Source organism: Ornithorhynchus anatinus, chromosome 3, assembly GCF_004115215.2.
Source record: "Ornithorhynchus anatinus isolate Pmale09 chromosome 3, mOrnAna1.pri.v4, whole genome shotgun sequence".
Taxonomy (NCBI): Eukaryota; Metazoa; Chordata; class Mammalia; order Monotremata; family Ornithorhynchidae; genus Ornithorhynchus; species Ornithorhynchus anatinus.
The window spans coordinates 18,040,637-18,056,579 of NC_041730.1; the positions used below are offsets into that span (position 1 = coordinate 18,040,637).

Below are 15,943 nucleotides of genomic sequence, written 5' to 3' on the forward strand. Positions count from 1 at the left end.
ACAGTGAGCGTTCGATAAATAAGATCGAATGAATGAATGAATGAATCATTCATCCATTCATGCAAGATTTGGGTCCCGAGGTCTCCTGCTGGGACCGAGGCTTGTCTTTCGTTTAGAACGAGAGACTCCGTCAGAATCATCATCAGCCTCACCACCACCACCACCGTCATCCTCATACTTTCAGACCGTGAGCTTTCTGCGGAGAGGGACTACGTCCATCGTTTCTGTTCCATCGTACGCCCCCCCGGCTCTTAGAACAGTGCTCTGCACCCAGCCAATAAATATGACGGATAAATATGATCGACTGATCCTCGCCATCATCATCATCGTGATCCCCGTTCGTCTACGCCGCTGGGTTATTGCTCAGGGAGATGCTCGCCGAAGGTGTTTGTGGAGGATGAATTCGGTTTTACTGGAAGATCAAATCTTCGCACCTGGATTCCATCGTCTCATCTTCCCTTGCGCGCGCGCACACACACACACACACATATACACAGTCTCACATATCCCCCCCGTCCCAGAGAAGGCTAAATTGTCACCATCCTTTTCCAGATTAATTCTTTATTGGCGGAAGAGAAACGGGGAAGATTTGGGGTGGAAGGCTCCGTCAGAGTCTTTTCACCGCTCTCCTCCTCTCAGGGGGTAGCCTGGGAGCCCCGTGAGGGGACCCAGGCGACCGAGTTGCTCCCCCTCAGTGGAGGCTCCGGGCCTGGGAGGGAACGGTCCCCGAGGGGCCAGCACGAGACGGGTGGCCATAACTCGGAGAGCCGCAGCATCTCGCAGACGGGTCTAGGCTCTGAGGGTATGGCCACTACTTGTGGTGCCAACTGTATTGGAAAAATCTGGTGCAGAGGGCATGGGGTCAGGGGCCACCATAGGAGTGGCAGTGGGATCATTTGGAATAATCATCGTCACCTGGAAAGAGAAGGGAACAGTGTGATTTTCCCAATTGCTTCCCTTGGCCTCAGGGGTGGGGGAAGCCAGTTTAGCCCTCAGTTGCCGGGAATTGACTCTGTCCTCCTCCCTCGGCAGGATTTAGGGGATTTAGGCAAGACAGCGGGACCCTAAGCCCCCTGTGGTCTGTCCCTGAGCTAGTGGAAGCGGGGGCCCTTCCCGGCCCCCTAGTAAGAGGCGCAAGGACTTGACAAAGCCCAGCAGGGAAGGTTGGGGGCTGGGGAGGGAAAGAGGGGCGGGAAGAGAATGTTAGAAAAATCCGCTCTGCTCTGATTCTGCAGAACTCATCCAGGAGAGCCCCAGGGATCCCCATCACTCACCTGCCCACCGCCGCAGCAGCTGCCCACCAGGCAGCCGTAGTGAGAGGCCACACAGGCGATGCTGAACTCCAGCAGAGAGAAGAGCATCAGGCCTGTTGACAACACTGCTCCGGAGCGGTGATTCTAGAAAGAACGGGAAGTGGCACGTCACTGCCGTCTTCCGTGGAAAACTCACGGGAGGGAGGGGGGCGAGGCGTTTGGAGGATCTCCCCATTTTCTTGGAAGCTCCCTCAAGACGGTGCCTGCCCCAGAGGGCACTTTTATGGAGTGGCTTGAGGGGGTTGTTTCGGGCCCTCTAGAATGAGGGCAGGCCTTAGACCCAGGTAAAACTCCAGAGGCGTGGCAGTGCGGCCTTGGCTTCTAGGTTCGAGGGCACAGGATTGCGTGATTCGATACCGTGTGCTGTCCAGGCATCCGGCTGCCCTGAAAGTGGGGAAATACATACCTAGGCCTAGCAGTGTGGCCTAGTGGATAAAGCATGGGCCTGGGAGTCAAAGGACCTGGGTTCCAATTCACTCATTCAATGGTATTTATTGAGCGCTGACTGTGTGCAGCGTACTGTCCTAAGTGCTTGGGAGAGTACAAAACAACAACAAACAGACACATTCCCTGTGCACAATGAGCGTACAGTCTAGTGAGGGGAGGTCCACCATTTCCAGCGCTTAGAACAGTGCTCTGCACATAGTTTGCGCTTAACAAATACCAACATGATTATTTGCCTTCTGTGTGACCTTGGGCAAGTCACTTCATTTCTCTGAGCTTCGGTTGCCTCAACTGCAAAAAGGGGATTCAGTGCCTATTCCCGCTCCTACTTAGAGAGTGGAGCTTCACCTTGTGTCTATCCCAGCGCTTAGAATGGTGCTCAACACATAGTAAGCACTGAACAGGTATCATAAAAACAACCACCACCAAAAAATCCCGCCCTAGGGTCGGCTTGCGGCATCCCATGACACCCAGCATCGCCGTCGGGTCACCGTGTGGAAGTCCAATCAGACCCCTGACCTTCTCTCTAGGGGGTCCCCGTCGTCCCCCAGCTTATTCTAGACCTTCTCAGTTCCCCTACCAGGTCCCCGTTCGCACAGGTGCTGCTTCTGGCTTGAGCTGAGGGAGATTTCTGACTCAAACGTGGCTGGCAGTGGATAGAGCACGGGTCTGGGAGTCAGAGGGTCGAGGGTTCTAATCGCGGTTCTGCCACTCATCTGCCGCATGACCTTGGGCAAGTCAATTCACTTCTCTGGGCCTGAGTTACCTCATCTGTAAAATGGGGATGGCGACTGTGAGCCCCGCGTGGGACGGGGACTGTGTCCAACCCGATTTGCTTGTATCCACCCCAGCGCTTAGTACAGCGTCTTGCACATAGTGAGCGCTTAACTAATACAACAACATTTCAACTGCTTCCCTGGCATACCATCTGAGGCCAGCCCTGATGCTTTGGCACTTTACCTGGTCCTCTGGTGACCTAAAAAGAATTACCAGTCCTCCCTTTGCCTTTCGCTCAATCCCAGAGAGGGATAATTCAGCGTCCAGCACATCCTGACCGATCGAAGCCATGATGATGAGGTTGGGAGTAATGGACGGGAGGAGGAAAAGGAAGGGGAAGGGGATGAGAAGGAGAGGAAGGAGAAGGGGGAAGAGAGGAAGGGGAAGACGGAAGGGTGACGGGTACGGGGAGGAGGGAAGCATGGTCTAGGGAGTCAGAAGGACCTGGGTTCTAATACTGGCTCCTCCATATGACTCCTGGGTGACCTTGGGCTAGTCACTCTACTTCTCTGGGCCTCAGTTACCTCCTCTTTAAAAATGGGGATTAAGCGTGCGAGCCTTATGCGAGAGAGGGATTATGTCCAACCTGATTGACTCGTATCTACTCCAGCAATCAGAACAGTATCCGACACACAGTAAGCGTTTAACAAATACCACAATTAGGGAAGGGAAGGGGAAAGAGGCAAGGGGAAGGAAGGGGGGAGGAAAAGGAGCAAAGAAGCTGTATAGCCCGGTGAAGGGACCATGGGCCTGGGAGGCAGAAAACCTGGGTTCTAACACTGGCTTTGCCCCTTACTTGCTGGGTGACCTGGGGAAAGTCACCTAACTTCTCTGAACCACATCTGTAAAAATGGCCTTAGAATGCGAGCCCATGCTACCATGTTAATGCAATTACTCATCCTATCCTGCCTAGATTACTACATCAGTCTCCTTGCTGACCTCCCAACCTCCTGTCTCTCCCCACTCCGGCCCACAGTTCACTCCGCTGCCCAGATTATCTTTCTACAAAAACGTTCAGGACACGTCACCCCCCTCCTCAAAAAATCGCCAGTGGTAGTCTATCTACCTCCATATCAAACAAAAGCTCCTCTCCAATTGCTTTAAAGCATTCTATGACCTTCCCCCTCCTACCTCATCTCGCTTCTCTCCTAGAACCTAGCTTTATACTTCACTCCTCTGGTGCTAACCTTCTCACTGTCCCCCAATCTCGCCTGTCTCGCCGTCATTCATAGCCCACGTCCCGCTTCTGGCCTGGAATCCCCTCCCTCCTCAAATCCGCCAGACCTTTACTCTCCCCCTCTTCAAAGCCTTGTTGAAGACACTTTTCCTCCGAGAGGCCTTCCCAGCTAAGCCTCACTTTTTCCTCATCTCCCACTCCCTTCTGCGTCACCTTGTCTCGCTCCCTTTGCTCTTCCCATCCCCCAGCCCCATAACACTTTTGTATATGTCTTTAATTTTATTTATTTCCACCGATGTCCGTCTCCCCACCCCTAGACTGTGAGCTCGTTGCGGGCAGGGAATGTCACTGTTTATTGTTGCACTGTACTTTCCCAAATGCTTAGTACAGTGCTCTGTACTTACACAGTAAACACTTAATAAATATGACTAAATGAATGACAGCACCTATGCCCTACTTGCTAATGTTGTATCTATCCCATCTAGGTACCTATCTATGTGCTTGGCACATAGTAAGTACTTCACAAATATTATTATTAGAGAAGGGGGAGAGGGAGACAGGAATGGGAAAGAGGGGAGGGGAAAGGAGAGGGGGAGGACAAGGGTGAGAGCGGGTGGAGGGGAAAAGGACAAGAAAGCACATTTGACCGTTTCGTCAAACCCAGATCTGCACAATCTCAGAATTCCTTCCTTGGGGTACGACCGCTAAGGCCAATCCTTTCCGGTGTTCAACGTCACCAGGAAGGTCTGAGGGTCTTGGAAACATCTGAATACTCACTAAATGCCCTTGCTCAGTGAAATAACGGGGATGATTGAGGCACAACTCCGCGATTAACAAAAGGATGCCGGTTACAGAAAAGATGGCGCTGAGGATGTTCATTCCCACGCTGCCGTTCACCTGAGGGAGACACACAGAGGCCCCCATGGGGAGCCGGTCAGGTGGGAGCCAGGTCAGTCTGAGAGAGAGACACAACAGCCAGGACAGAGCCTGGGGGTTTGCAACCAGCCCTGAGAACCACATTAGGAGCTGCCAAATAGGCTTTGCCTGTGGGTAAGGCTAAGGCTGCAAGGTTCAGAGAGAGTTCTAGGAAGGGATTTCCCAGTGGAAAATTCTGGTCGGAACCTACGTCTGAATCGGGCATCTTCCGGGCTAAGGCTGGGAAGACATCGGACGTGTTCTACATCCTCGTGCCAGAGGAGTCCAGCCCCTACAGACCTCTGGTAATCCACGCCAACACAGATGTCTGATTGACAGGCGGTACCTGAGCATTTTCAACTTTCCAATCCCCAAATCTGTTCCCTATCTCCACTGCTGGGAAGACTCCACAGCATCTAGGCAGCCTGGTGATAGTGGGGATTGTGGGGGAAAGGGGAAGTTCGTCTCTGGCTGCCCCATTTGGGAGACTTTGGGTTGGGAGAGTCTGTAGTTGCAGAGGCTTTTTTTTTTTGGTGTGAAAAAACTGGATTTCAGCAAGAACCTTCTAACGAAGCCTTGAATCCAGGCTCGGCTTCCCTCTGCAGTTTCTCCTGTCCTCACATGGGAGTTGCTCGGGAGACAAAAATTCCGAACTGTAGATTTTTACAGATCAGAGTGCCAGTCTCTCTCCTCCCTCCCCATCTTGAACCCACTGGCTGGGGAAGTCAGGAGCCAGAAGCAGGGGGGGCAATCTTAAGGAAAATACCCCCACCTCAAACCTCAACCGAATGAATTTCTGCCATTCTTTGCTAACGCAATCGAAAGAACAAGCTCCTTCGTCTGGGACCAATGCTGCTGTTGACATACGTAGCAAGTGGACCTGGATTTTGCAGTATCTTCAAACAAATGTTTATTTTCCTTTGGGATGCTGGGGTGGTATCTTTCTGGGAAAGAGGGTTGACGGGGAAGCCCTCTGTGTTCTGGGAGTCCAACGACTTTTTTTTACCCGGCCAGTTGGGGTTTTTCCAAAGAGAGGTCCGTGCAGAGTTGGTGCCCTTGCTGGATGTGAACTAGCAGAGGGTAATGCTGGCACTTACCAGACAAATCGTTGGATTCCTCTGAGAGGACACGGAGAGGGTACCTGAAATGATAAACTGGGAATGGGAGGAAGACAGACATTTATGAATCATAACATGAATTACGAACCAATCTATGAGTTGGTCTGGTTGACCTGTATCTTTCCACACTCAGTATGTTGCTGGGCATATAGTACACCGTTCAAGCAGCGTGGCTTAGTGAGGAACAGCGTGGCTTAGTGGTAAGACCCCGGGCTTGGGAGTCAGAGGGCGAGGGTTCTAATCCCGGCTCCGCCACTTGTCAGCTGTGTGACCCTGGGCAGGTCACTTAACTTCTCTGTACCTCAGTTCCCCATCTGGAAAATGGGGATTAAGACTGTGAGCCCCACGCGGAACAACCTGATTACCTTGAATGCCCCCTCCCCCCAGTGCTTAACAGTGCTTGGCACATAGTAAGTGCTTAACAAATACTATCATTATTATTAACTGTGGTATTTTTAAGTATATATTGTTATAATAATAATAAGTGAAAAATAAATATTAGTCCTTCACGTGCAATCTTCATTGACGTGTTTGTCATCAAGGGTTCCTACCATATTTCTGCTATCTTGTACTCTCCCAAGTGCTTAAAACAGTGTTCTGCCCATAGTAAGCACTCAATAAATCCCACTGATTGGCCGATTGATTGATTAGATATCTCATAACTGCTAGATGGTCCCAGCCTCCACTTGGACCCTGGCAATGCCCTCACCTTCCCACCTTTCCCTCCCTCACCAGACGGGATGGAGTCACTGGGAGTGGATCGCTAGGAATGGGGAAGGATGCAGTGGTCTGATTCTCTTACAGCCAAGATATCCTCAACTTCCTAATTGCTTTAAACATCTCTGCAGGCGCTTCAGATGCCTGCTCCTTGCCTGGGCGGGGAAGAGGGAGAACCAAGGAGGAGACCCTTGAAGTTTGATTCTTTGTCTCTGGGACAAGAAGAATGGTATTAGTGTCCTTGCATTCTCTCCTGTGCAAATTGCAAATTCCAGATAAATGAAGGGTCTGAATTAGTTAGGTTTGCATAGATGTTGAGCCCTTAATGTGTGCGGAGCCCTGCACTAAGCACTTGGGGGAGTACGGTACAGAAGATTAGGTAGACGCCCACAAGTTAACAGTCTAGAGGATTGTGCTTTGAATTTCAGAAAACTCTCACTGTGCCTCTGTTCCAGTTCTCTAGGAACACGTCTCTCCAAGCTTTTCTGGGTTTGTGTCTCTGGACCGGTCTTTCTCTCTCCCCGACTGATTTAAGCTTCGACTGTAAGGTTGTGGGGTTGACAAAGCCCACGTTCTCCTCTGAGTGAGTTCCCCTCACTTCTGCTTCCTCTCTTGCCCTTGTTAACCACTGCCTTGCAAACTACATTGAGTTTCAAACGCGTTGACCTTTTCTTTTCGCAGCAGTAGAGAGAGTCAAGTGAGGAAGCAGGTGGTAAGCAGCAGCTTGGCCTACTGGAAAGAGCACGGGCCTGAGAGCTGAGGACTTGATTTCTAAGCTCTGTTCCGTCGCTTATCTGCCGTGGAACCTTGGGTAAATCGCTTGGCTTCGCTGTGCCTCAGTTTCTTAATCTGTAAATTGGGGATTAAGACCGTGAACCCCACGTGGAACAGAGACTGTGTCCGGTCTGATTAGCTTGTGTCTATAGCGTCTGGCATAATCACTTAACAAGGACTATGAGAAAAAAAAAGGAAACATTGGTAGGTAGTGGTTCAATTACCCTGGTTTCTGCATTATTTAGGACCCAATTAATGAGGACTCACTTAGCTTTTTAAATAATCAAATTTAAATAACAGTACTCACTGAAAGACCTCCCCAGAATGGATATGCTCCATAAAAAGCCAAAGAGAGGTAACGCACAGTAACCTCGGTTCCTAAGGCGACTCCAAAGATGATGTGTATCAGTCCAATCATGATCTGGATGGCCTGAGAGAAGAATACAGTTAATCAGCTAGGCTTCCCAACCCTGCAGATGCAGGGATATCAAAGAGGGGCAGAGGAGCAGGTAAACAGGCAGAGAAGAACGCCGTTCTTGTATACTTCCTCTCTTCTTCCACAACTCCATTGTCCTGACCTTACAATGTCTTTCGAAGCAGGACAGAAGAGTTCACTGCTCTTTATTTTGATGGACCGGAGATTGTGAGTAATGAGTTATTCCAGCCTAAACAGATTAGAATCCCGGACACCCTAGTGGGAAGAGAATTTTTGGAAGTAGAGAGATAAGGATCAATTCTTTTTCCTCTTTACTACCCTTTGTGAGGATGGACAGAAATATTTTCTCAGGTAGCTTTTTCCAACTTCGCAAGTGTTTAGATGCACTGGAGCCCCCAGTGGGAGCCCAATAAATACTCTCTGAGGGCAGGCCCTAGCTTTTTTCTTTGCTCCCCTGCATCTAGAACAAAGTTCTTCCCCCAGCAGCCTCAAAATAAATATTCATGGTGATGACACTAATGATTTTATGGGCGAAGCGTTAAAGTTACAACAGCTGGCTCAGTTCTCCCTTTCAAACTCAGAAAATCCCCTTCACCCATCCTCCAGAGGCCAGAAAGGAAGCCTGTCTCCTTTTCTTCCTTTCCCAGATTCCTTCCTAAAGTTGGGCTTATGCCTTAGGAAATCCCTCGATGATCTGCTCTTTCCCGCACTGGAGGGAGAATTTGGTTCACATCTTTGGAAATTCAACTCTTCGGTCTTCCCCAAAGACTCCACACCCAAGACCACCCCGCAAGGAAGGGGTATACGGTCACAAACAGGGATTCAAAGAGAAACCAGACTTACCCCAAATACCTGGCCGTATTCTTTCAATACACCTGTCGTTAGGTTTGAGTTCACCAACTGAACAACCCCTTGGAACTGGTTCCCGGAATACAGAGGCACTTGTTGATTTCCTTGGGCCACATTAGAGCCCATTTGGATGATAGTTACGCCATTACCGGGTGGCGTCAAAACTGCCCCATTATTTGCAGGTTTGGAAGTCATCTTTACGGCTAAGGTTGCTGAAAAACATAGGATAATAAAGGTCATTTTGCCCATGGAGAGGGAGGGAAAAATTAAGCGGGTCCTCAAATAAATGTAATGCCGCCTTAATCCATCTTGAGTGTTCTCCCTCGTCTTATATCACGGACCTTACTGTCGAAAGACGATGTTATCGGTCCACCCTCGTTGGGTCTCTTGAGCAGAGCTCACACAACCTGTTTCGGGACTTCAATTCCCCTTCTCAAATCCCCGATTCCATTCCTCCCTTCACCCTTGATTCCTCTTTCTCAATCATCTTTTGAGCTCTTTCAGGGGAAAGATTGGTTGTGAGCTCATCTCCTGTGAGAAGCAGCGTGGTCTAGTGGAAAGAGCATGGGCCGGTAAAGCAAAGCAAGTGGGTTCTCATCCTGACTCCACCACCTCTCTGCTGGGTGACCTTGGGCAAGCCACATAACTTCTCTGTGCCTCGGTTACCTCGTCTGTAAAATAGGGATGAAGAATGTGAGCCCCAGGTGGGACATGGACTGTGTCTGACCCGATTATCTTGTAACTACCCCAGTGTTTGGAACAGCGCTTGGTACACAGTACGTGCTTAATAAATACCACAATTATCATCATTATTATTACCCTGCTTCTCCACCACTATTCCTTACTCCGGCCATCCGTCCCTGACACCTCTCAGAGGACTGTACGAATTTTCTTATTGGGATATAGGGAAAGAATTGAGATTCTTCCACCTGGAAAAGCACGTTTAGAAAGGTCATGGCCAAACTTTACAGATCATGAAGCGCTTAGCACAGTGTTCTGCCCACCATAAGCTCTCAATAAAAAAGTAAAGCAGTATTCCCTAGTGGATAGAGCAGCACAGTCCCGGGAGTCAGAAGGGTCTAGGTTCTGATCTTGAATCTGCAATTTGTCTGTTGTGTGAGCGGGCGTGTCATTTCACTTCTTGTGCCTCAGTTGTAAAATGGGGATTAAGACTGTGAGCGGGGACTATGTTCAACCTGAGTAGCTTGTGTCTACTCCGGCGCTCGGTACAGTGCTTGGCACAGAGTAAGTGCTTAACAAATATCACAAGAAAGCTTCCATTGATTGGTTGATCGATTGATTAATGAAGGCGACCGTGGAATTCTTGCTTACCAAATCCTACTAGACCAGGATAGTACTTACCGAACGCTTATTAAGTGCAGATCACTGTACTAAGCACTTGAGAGATTACAATATAACAGAGTTGCCTGCCCAGGAGGAGGTTCCAGGCTAGAGGTTGAAGGGACACCCTTTGAAGCTTGAGGGTAGTAGATTCAAAGCCATCAAAAGGAAACGTGGAATCCACAGGGGAAGCAGCGTGGCTCAGTGGAAAGAGCCCGGGCTTCGGAGTCAGAGGTCATGGGTTCGATTCCCGGCTCTGCCACTTGTCAGCTGTGCGACTGTGGGCGAGTCACTTGACTTCTCTGTGACTCAGTTACCTCATCTGGAAAATGGGGATTCACTGTGAGCCTCACGTGGGACAATCTGATTCCCTTGCGTCTACCCCAGCGCTTAGAACAGTGCTCTGCACATAGTAAGTGCTTAACAAATACCAACGTTATTATTATTACAGAAAGGAAGTTGTGCTGGCCAATAATGTCAAAGAGTCAAGAGGACTTTGGAGATATTCATGGATGAGGAATGATGGAGTCTCCTGTCGGGAATCAGGGATGAGCTTCAATCAGTCAATCTAGGGTATTTATCGTAAGCTCTCTGTGCTAATTCCCTTCCACTGTACTCTTCCAAACATTTAGTATAGTGCTCTGCATATAGTAAGTGCTCAATAAATACCACTGATTGATTGATTGACCAAAGGGACGTGTCTCTCAACTCTGTCGTAGCCTGCTAAGTTGTTGGTACGGTGCTCTGCATGCAGTAAGCACTCAATAAATACCATCGGTGTTGTAGGTGAGCACCTGGGAGAGTACAATCCAACGGACTTGAGATTCCAGGACTGAGAATCTGGGTGGAGGAATGGATTATACTTTTGCGCTCTCCTTCCGGCAGTCGTGTTCCTGTCGGTGCCCGGAGGGCAAGGAGGAAGCAGGCATTCAGCGGGTGAGCTGGCATGCCGAGGTGCAGCCCGTTGTCGAGTGCGTGCAGGGGCTTTTAAGCGAAGGAACGTTGATGGCCAAAGTGACCAATCAATGGCATTTATTGAGCGCTTATTCTGGGCAGAGGACAGTACTAAGCACTTGGGAGAGTACAATACAATCATAGTATGGTGGAATTTGTCAAGTGTTTACTATGTGCCAAGCACTGTTCTAAGCGCTGAGGTTGATACAAGGTAATCAGGTTGTCCCACGAGGGGCTCACGGTCTTAATCCCCATTTTACAGATGAGGTAACTGAGGCACAGAGAAGTTAAATGACTTGCCCAGGCTCACACAGCAGACAAGTGGCGGAGGCAGGATTAAAACCCAGGGCTTCGGACTCCCATGCTCTTGCCACTAGGCCATGCTGGTCCTCATACTTAGTGGATAAAGATTCAGTAATTTTCTAAAGAAAACAGTAAGCCCAGAGGGACAGTAACACATCCAATAATAAACGGACAGTAATTTAGCAATACGACGATAATAGGGGTATTCATTAAACACTTATTATGCACCAAAAACTGTGCTAAGCACTAGGGTAGATAGAAGATAATCAGGTTGGACAAAATCCCTGCCCCACATGGAGCTCACATTCTAGGTAGACGGGACAACTGGTGTTGAATGTGAAAGGAACCTCCTAAGCAACAGGAAAGAATTACATTTTGAAAGTAGAAGTGAAAAGTTTGGCACGGCAGAATATTAATTTCTTTCATACCGAACTAAGTACTGGGATAGATACAAGATAATCAGGTCAGACACAGTCCCTGTACCATATAAGGAAAATAATTCCAATCAGACTGACTCCCAGACCAAACAGAAACTACCGCTGAGCACACTATCTCAAAGAAATCAAATAAGTGCCAACAGAATTCGTCAGACCCTATAAATTAGGACATTATAAGTTATCCACATGGATATGATCCAAAGAAATGATCCATATGAGAAGCAGCAAGGCCTAGTGGATAGAGCAGGTGCTGGGAGGCAGAAGGACCTGGGTTCTAATCCCAGCTCTGCCACTTGTCTGCTGTGTGACCTTGGGCAAGTCATTTCACTTCTCAATGCCTCAGTTACCTCATCTGAAAAATGGGGGTTCAGACTGTGAGCCAAATGTGGGATATGGACTGTTTCCAACCTGATTATGTTGGGTCTAACCCAGTGCTTAGAACGGTGCCTGGCGTAGAGTAAGCGCTTAACAGACGCTATAAAAAAAGTAGCATCTGAAGGGATCATTCATTCAATAGTATTTATTGAGCGCTTACTATGTGCAGAGAACTGTACTAAGCGCTTGGAATGGACAACTCGGCAACAGATAGAGACAATCCCTGCCGTTTGACGGGGCTCACAGTCTAATGTTATGTCTTTCTTCTAGGTGGAAAGGGACTGGGCTTCACAGAGCATGTGAGAGGGATAATAATAATAATAATGATGGTATTTGCTAAGCGCTTACTATGTGCCAAGCACTGCTCTGAGCACTGGGGTGGATACAAGGTAATCAGGTTATCCCACATGGGGCTCGCAGTCTTAATCCCCATTTTACAGATGAGGGGACTGAGGCACAGAGAAGCAGAGTGAATTGCGTAAGGTCACACAGCAGAGAAGTGGCCGAGCCGGGATTAGAATTCACGTCCTCTGACTCCCAGGCCCGAGCTCTTTCCACGCAGTCACTCGGCTTCTGGGCATTACCAGTGACACAGTGACAGAGTGGGAAGGATCGGGAGAGAATTTTGTAATGGCGAAGTAGCAGACTGAATCCACATCCTTCAGGGCTGCCCTCTTTTACATCCTGCCAATGCTAAGGGGGAAACAGACACGAAGAGTCACAGATGGAGGCTAAAACGAGAGTGCAAAATGGAAAAGTTTCGATATTAGAAGCTGGGGAACTCTGTGGACGGAGCAACCAGGACAGGAAGGATCAAAACAAGATTAAATTTTAAATGTTTGGGAAAGAGGCCAAAAAAAAAAATTCCGATGCTTTTGAACAAACGTCACTCTCCGGAAAAAACCGACGGGAGTAAGTTAAAAAGATGAGTGCTCCCAAGAAAAAGCAGTATGGCCTCGTGGAAAGACCACGGGCTTGGGAGCCAGGGGACCTGAGTTCTAATCCCATCTTTGCCCATTTCTTGCTGTGTGATCTTGGGCAAGTCACTTGACGTCTCTGTGCCTCAGTTTCCTCAATTGCAAAATGCGGATTAAATCCTACTCCTTCCTTCCTAGGCTGTGAGCCCCATGAGGGACAGGGACCTTGAATCTACTCCAGAGCGTAAAACAGTGCTTGACATATATTCATTCATTCCTTCAATCGTACTGAGTGCTTACTGTGTGCAAAGCACTGTACTAAGCACTTGGGAGAGTACAGTACAACAACCAGACACCTTCTCTGCCCACAACGAGCTCACAGTCTAGAGGGGGAGACATAAAAATGTTAATTAACATAAATGGTAGAGAAGCAGCGCGGCTCAGTGGAAAGAGCCCGGGCTTGGGAGTCAGAGGTCATGGGTTTGAACCCGGATCCACCACTTGTCAGCTGTGTGACTGTGGGCAAGTCACTTCACTTCTCTGTGCCTCAGTGACCCCATCTGTAAAACGGGGATGAAGACCGCGAGGCTCACGCGGGACAACCTGATTACCCTGTATCTACCCCAGCGCTTGCACACACCAAGGGCTTAACAAATACCGACACTACTATTATTAAATGAATGAATAAATCAATTACAGATATAAACACAGATAAACATACGTGCTGTGGGGCTGGGAGGGAGGAGGAATGAAGGGAGACACAGAAGGAGGTAGGAGAAAAGAAGAGGAGGGCTTATTCGAGGAAGGCTTCTTGGAGGAGATGCGCCTTCAGTAAGGCTTTGAAGTGGGGGGAGACTTGCCTGACGTGAGGAGGGAGGGCGTTCCAGGCCAGGGGCAGGATGTGGACGAGAGATCGGCGGTGAGACAGACGAGATGGAGGTTCAGTGAGAAGGTAGGAATTAGAGGAACGAAGCGTGTGAGCTGGGCTGTAGTAGGAGAATAATGACGTGAGGGAGGCGGAAGCAACGTGGGGGAGTGCCTTGAAGCAAATGGTGAGGAGTTTGTTTTTTTTTTAAGCGGAGGTGGATGGGCAACCACTGGAGTTTTTTGAGGAGCGGGGAAACGCGGCCTGAACGTTTCTGAAGGAAAATGACCCGGCAGCAGAGTGGAGTATGGACTGGACTGGGGAGAGACAAGAGGCAAGGCAGGTCAGCAAGGAGGCTGATCCGACCGTCACGGTGGGAGAGAATACGTTCTTTTATTAATACGGTAGCAGTTTGGATGGAGCGGAAGGAGTGGATTTTAGTGATGCTGTGACGGTAGAACTGACAGGATTTAGCGATGGCTTGAATATGTGGGTGGAATGACAGAGGGGAGTTAAGGATAAGGTAAGCGCTTAAATCCTATTTAAAAACAAAGGAACCTAGAGGTTGTTTCACAGAAAATAATAATAATAATAATGTTGGTATTTGTTAAGCACTTACTGTGTGCAGAGCACTGTTCTAAGCGCTGGGGTAGACACAGGGGAATCAGGTCGTCCCACGTGGGGCTCACGGTCTTAATCCCCATTTGACAGATGAGGGAACTGAGGCCCAGAGAAGTGAAGTGACTCGCCCACAGTCACCCAGCTGACAAGTGGCAGAGCTGGGATTCGAACTCATGACCTCTGACTCCAAAGCCCCAGCCCCCATTTCCCTGTTAATGGGCACCTAAATACAGGTCACTGCATTTCTAGTTCCCGAGGTATCTGAATCCGGATTTCCCCAGTGCCGCATTCACTTCACTTCTCCGTGCCTCAGTTCCCTCATCTGTAAAATGGGGATTAAGACCGTGAGCCCCACGTGGGACAGCCTGATTCCCCTGTGTCTACCCCAGCGCTTAGAACAGGGCTCTGCACATAGTAAGCGCTTAACAAATACCAACATTATCATTAGTATTACAGCCTGGACTGGAGGGGAAAGACGGGGCCCGGAAGTCTAGAAACCTGGGTTCGAGACCTAGCTCTTTCACTGACCTCTGCCAAATCTCTTAACCTCCCTGGGTTAAGTTTTTTCATCTGTAAATAAGTTCTCTATGTTCCCAAATAGCTTTGTTGACAAAAATGAAACCATTAAAATAAGTTCTCCAAAATTCTTCCTTCAACTCCACAGCTCCCTCCCTCCCTCCCCTCTAGACTGTAAGCTTGTTGTGGACAGGGAATGTGTCTGTTATATTGCACTCTCCCCAGGGTTTAGTACGGTGCTCTGCACCCAGTAAGCACTCAATAAATATGATTGATTGACATCCAATTTCATCCTTCGTAGCTTAGAGGAAAGAGCCCGGTCTCAGAAGTTGTCGTAAGTCGTGAGTTTTAAATCCCAGCTCCGCCACTTATCAGCTGTGTGACTCTGATTAAGTCACTTCACTTTTGGGGACCTCAGTTACCTCATGTGTAAAATGGGGATTAAAACTGTGAGCCGCGTGTGAGACAACCTGATTACCTTGTATCTACCCCAGCTCTTTAAGCATATAGTAAGTGCTTAACAAATACCATCATCATTATTATTATTATTTATTATTATTTCTCAAGAGATCTCCTACCTTGTTTCAAAATCTACTGGTATCTCCGATCCTATCATCTCTAAAAACATTTTTTCCTTGCCTTTTTACTACCTCAACTGCAGGCGAGCCATTGTTGGGTAGGGATTGCCTCTATTTGTTGCCGAACTGTACTTTCCAAATGCTTAGTACAACGTTCTGCGCACAGTAAGCGCTCAAGAAATCCAACTGAATGAATGAATCCTCAGCCAATCACTTTCTGATGTCTCTTTTCCCATGCTCAAGTTTCTCCCATACTAAAAAAAATCCTCTTGATTCCACTGCACACTATAGCTCTCATCCCATTTTCTTTCTCCCATTCCTTCATGCATTCAAACGCATTTATTGAGCACTTACTGTATGCAGAGCACCGTACTAAGCGCTTGGAAAGTACAATTCAGCAAGCAATAACCTGTGCAATCTTCTAAAATGGGTAGTGTAAACCCACTATCTCCATTTCTTCTTTTTCAACAGCCTTCCCGACCTAGTAAAACTTGGTTTATGCCACTGCATGTCCAG

The 15,943-nt window shown here is 48.5% G+C and overlaps 1 protein-coding gene across 1 annotated transcript; it reads right to left on the reverse strand.

The window, feature by feature from the left end:
- Positions 1 to 541: 541 nt before the first annotated feature.
- LOC100073404 (membrane-spanning 4-domains subfamily A member 8-like) lies at positions 542 to 13,744 on the reverse strand. Its single transcript, XM_029061439.1, has 7 exons — positions 13,708 to 13,744; positions 8,515 to 8,732; positions 7,543 to 7,665; positions 5,724 to 5,780; positions 4,489 to 4,608; positions 1,275 to 1,397; positions 542 to 915 (listed from the first exon to the last, which is right to left on the reverse strand). The coding sequence occupies exons 2-7, from the start codon at positions 8,713 to 8,715 to the stop codon at positions 790 to 792; spliced, it is 750 nt and encodes a 249-aa protein (XP_028917272.1). The 5' UTR covers positions 8,716 to 8,732; positions 13,708 to 13,744; the 3' UTR covers positions 542 to 789.
- Positions 13,745 to 15,943: the final 2,199 nt, after the last annotated feature.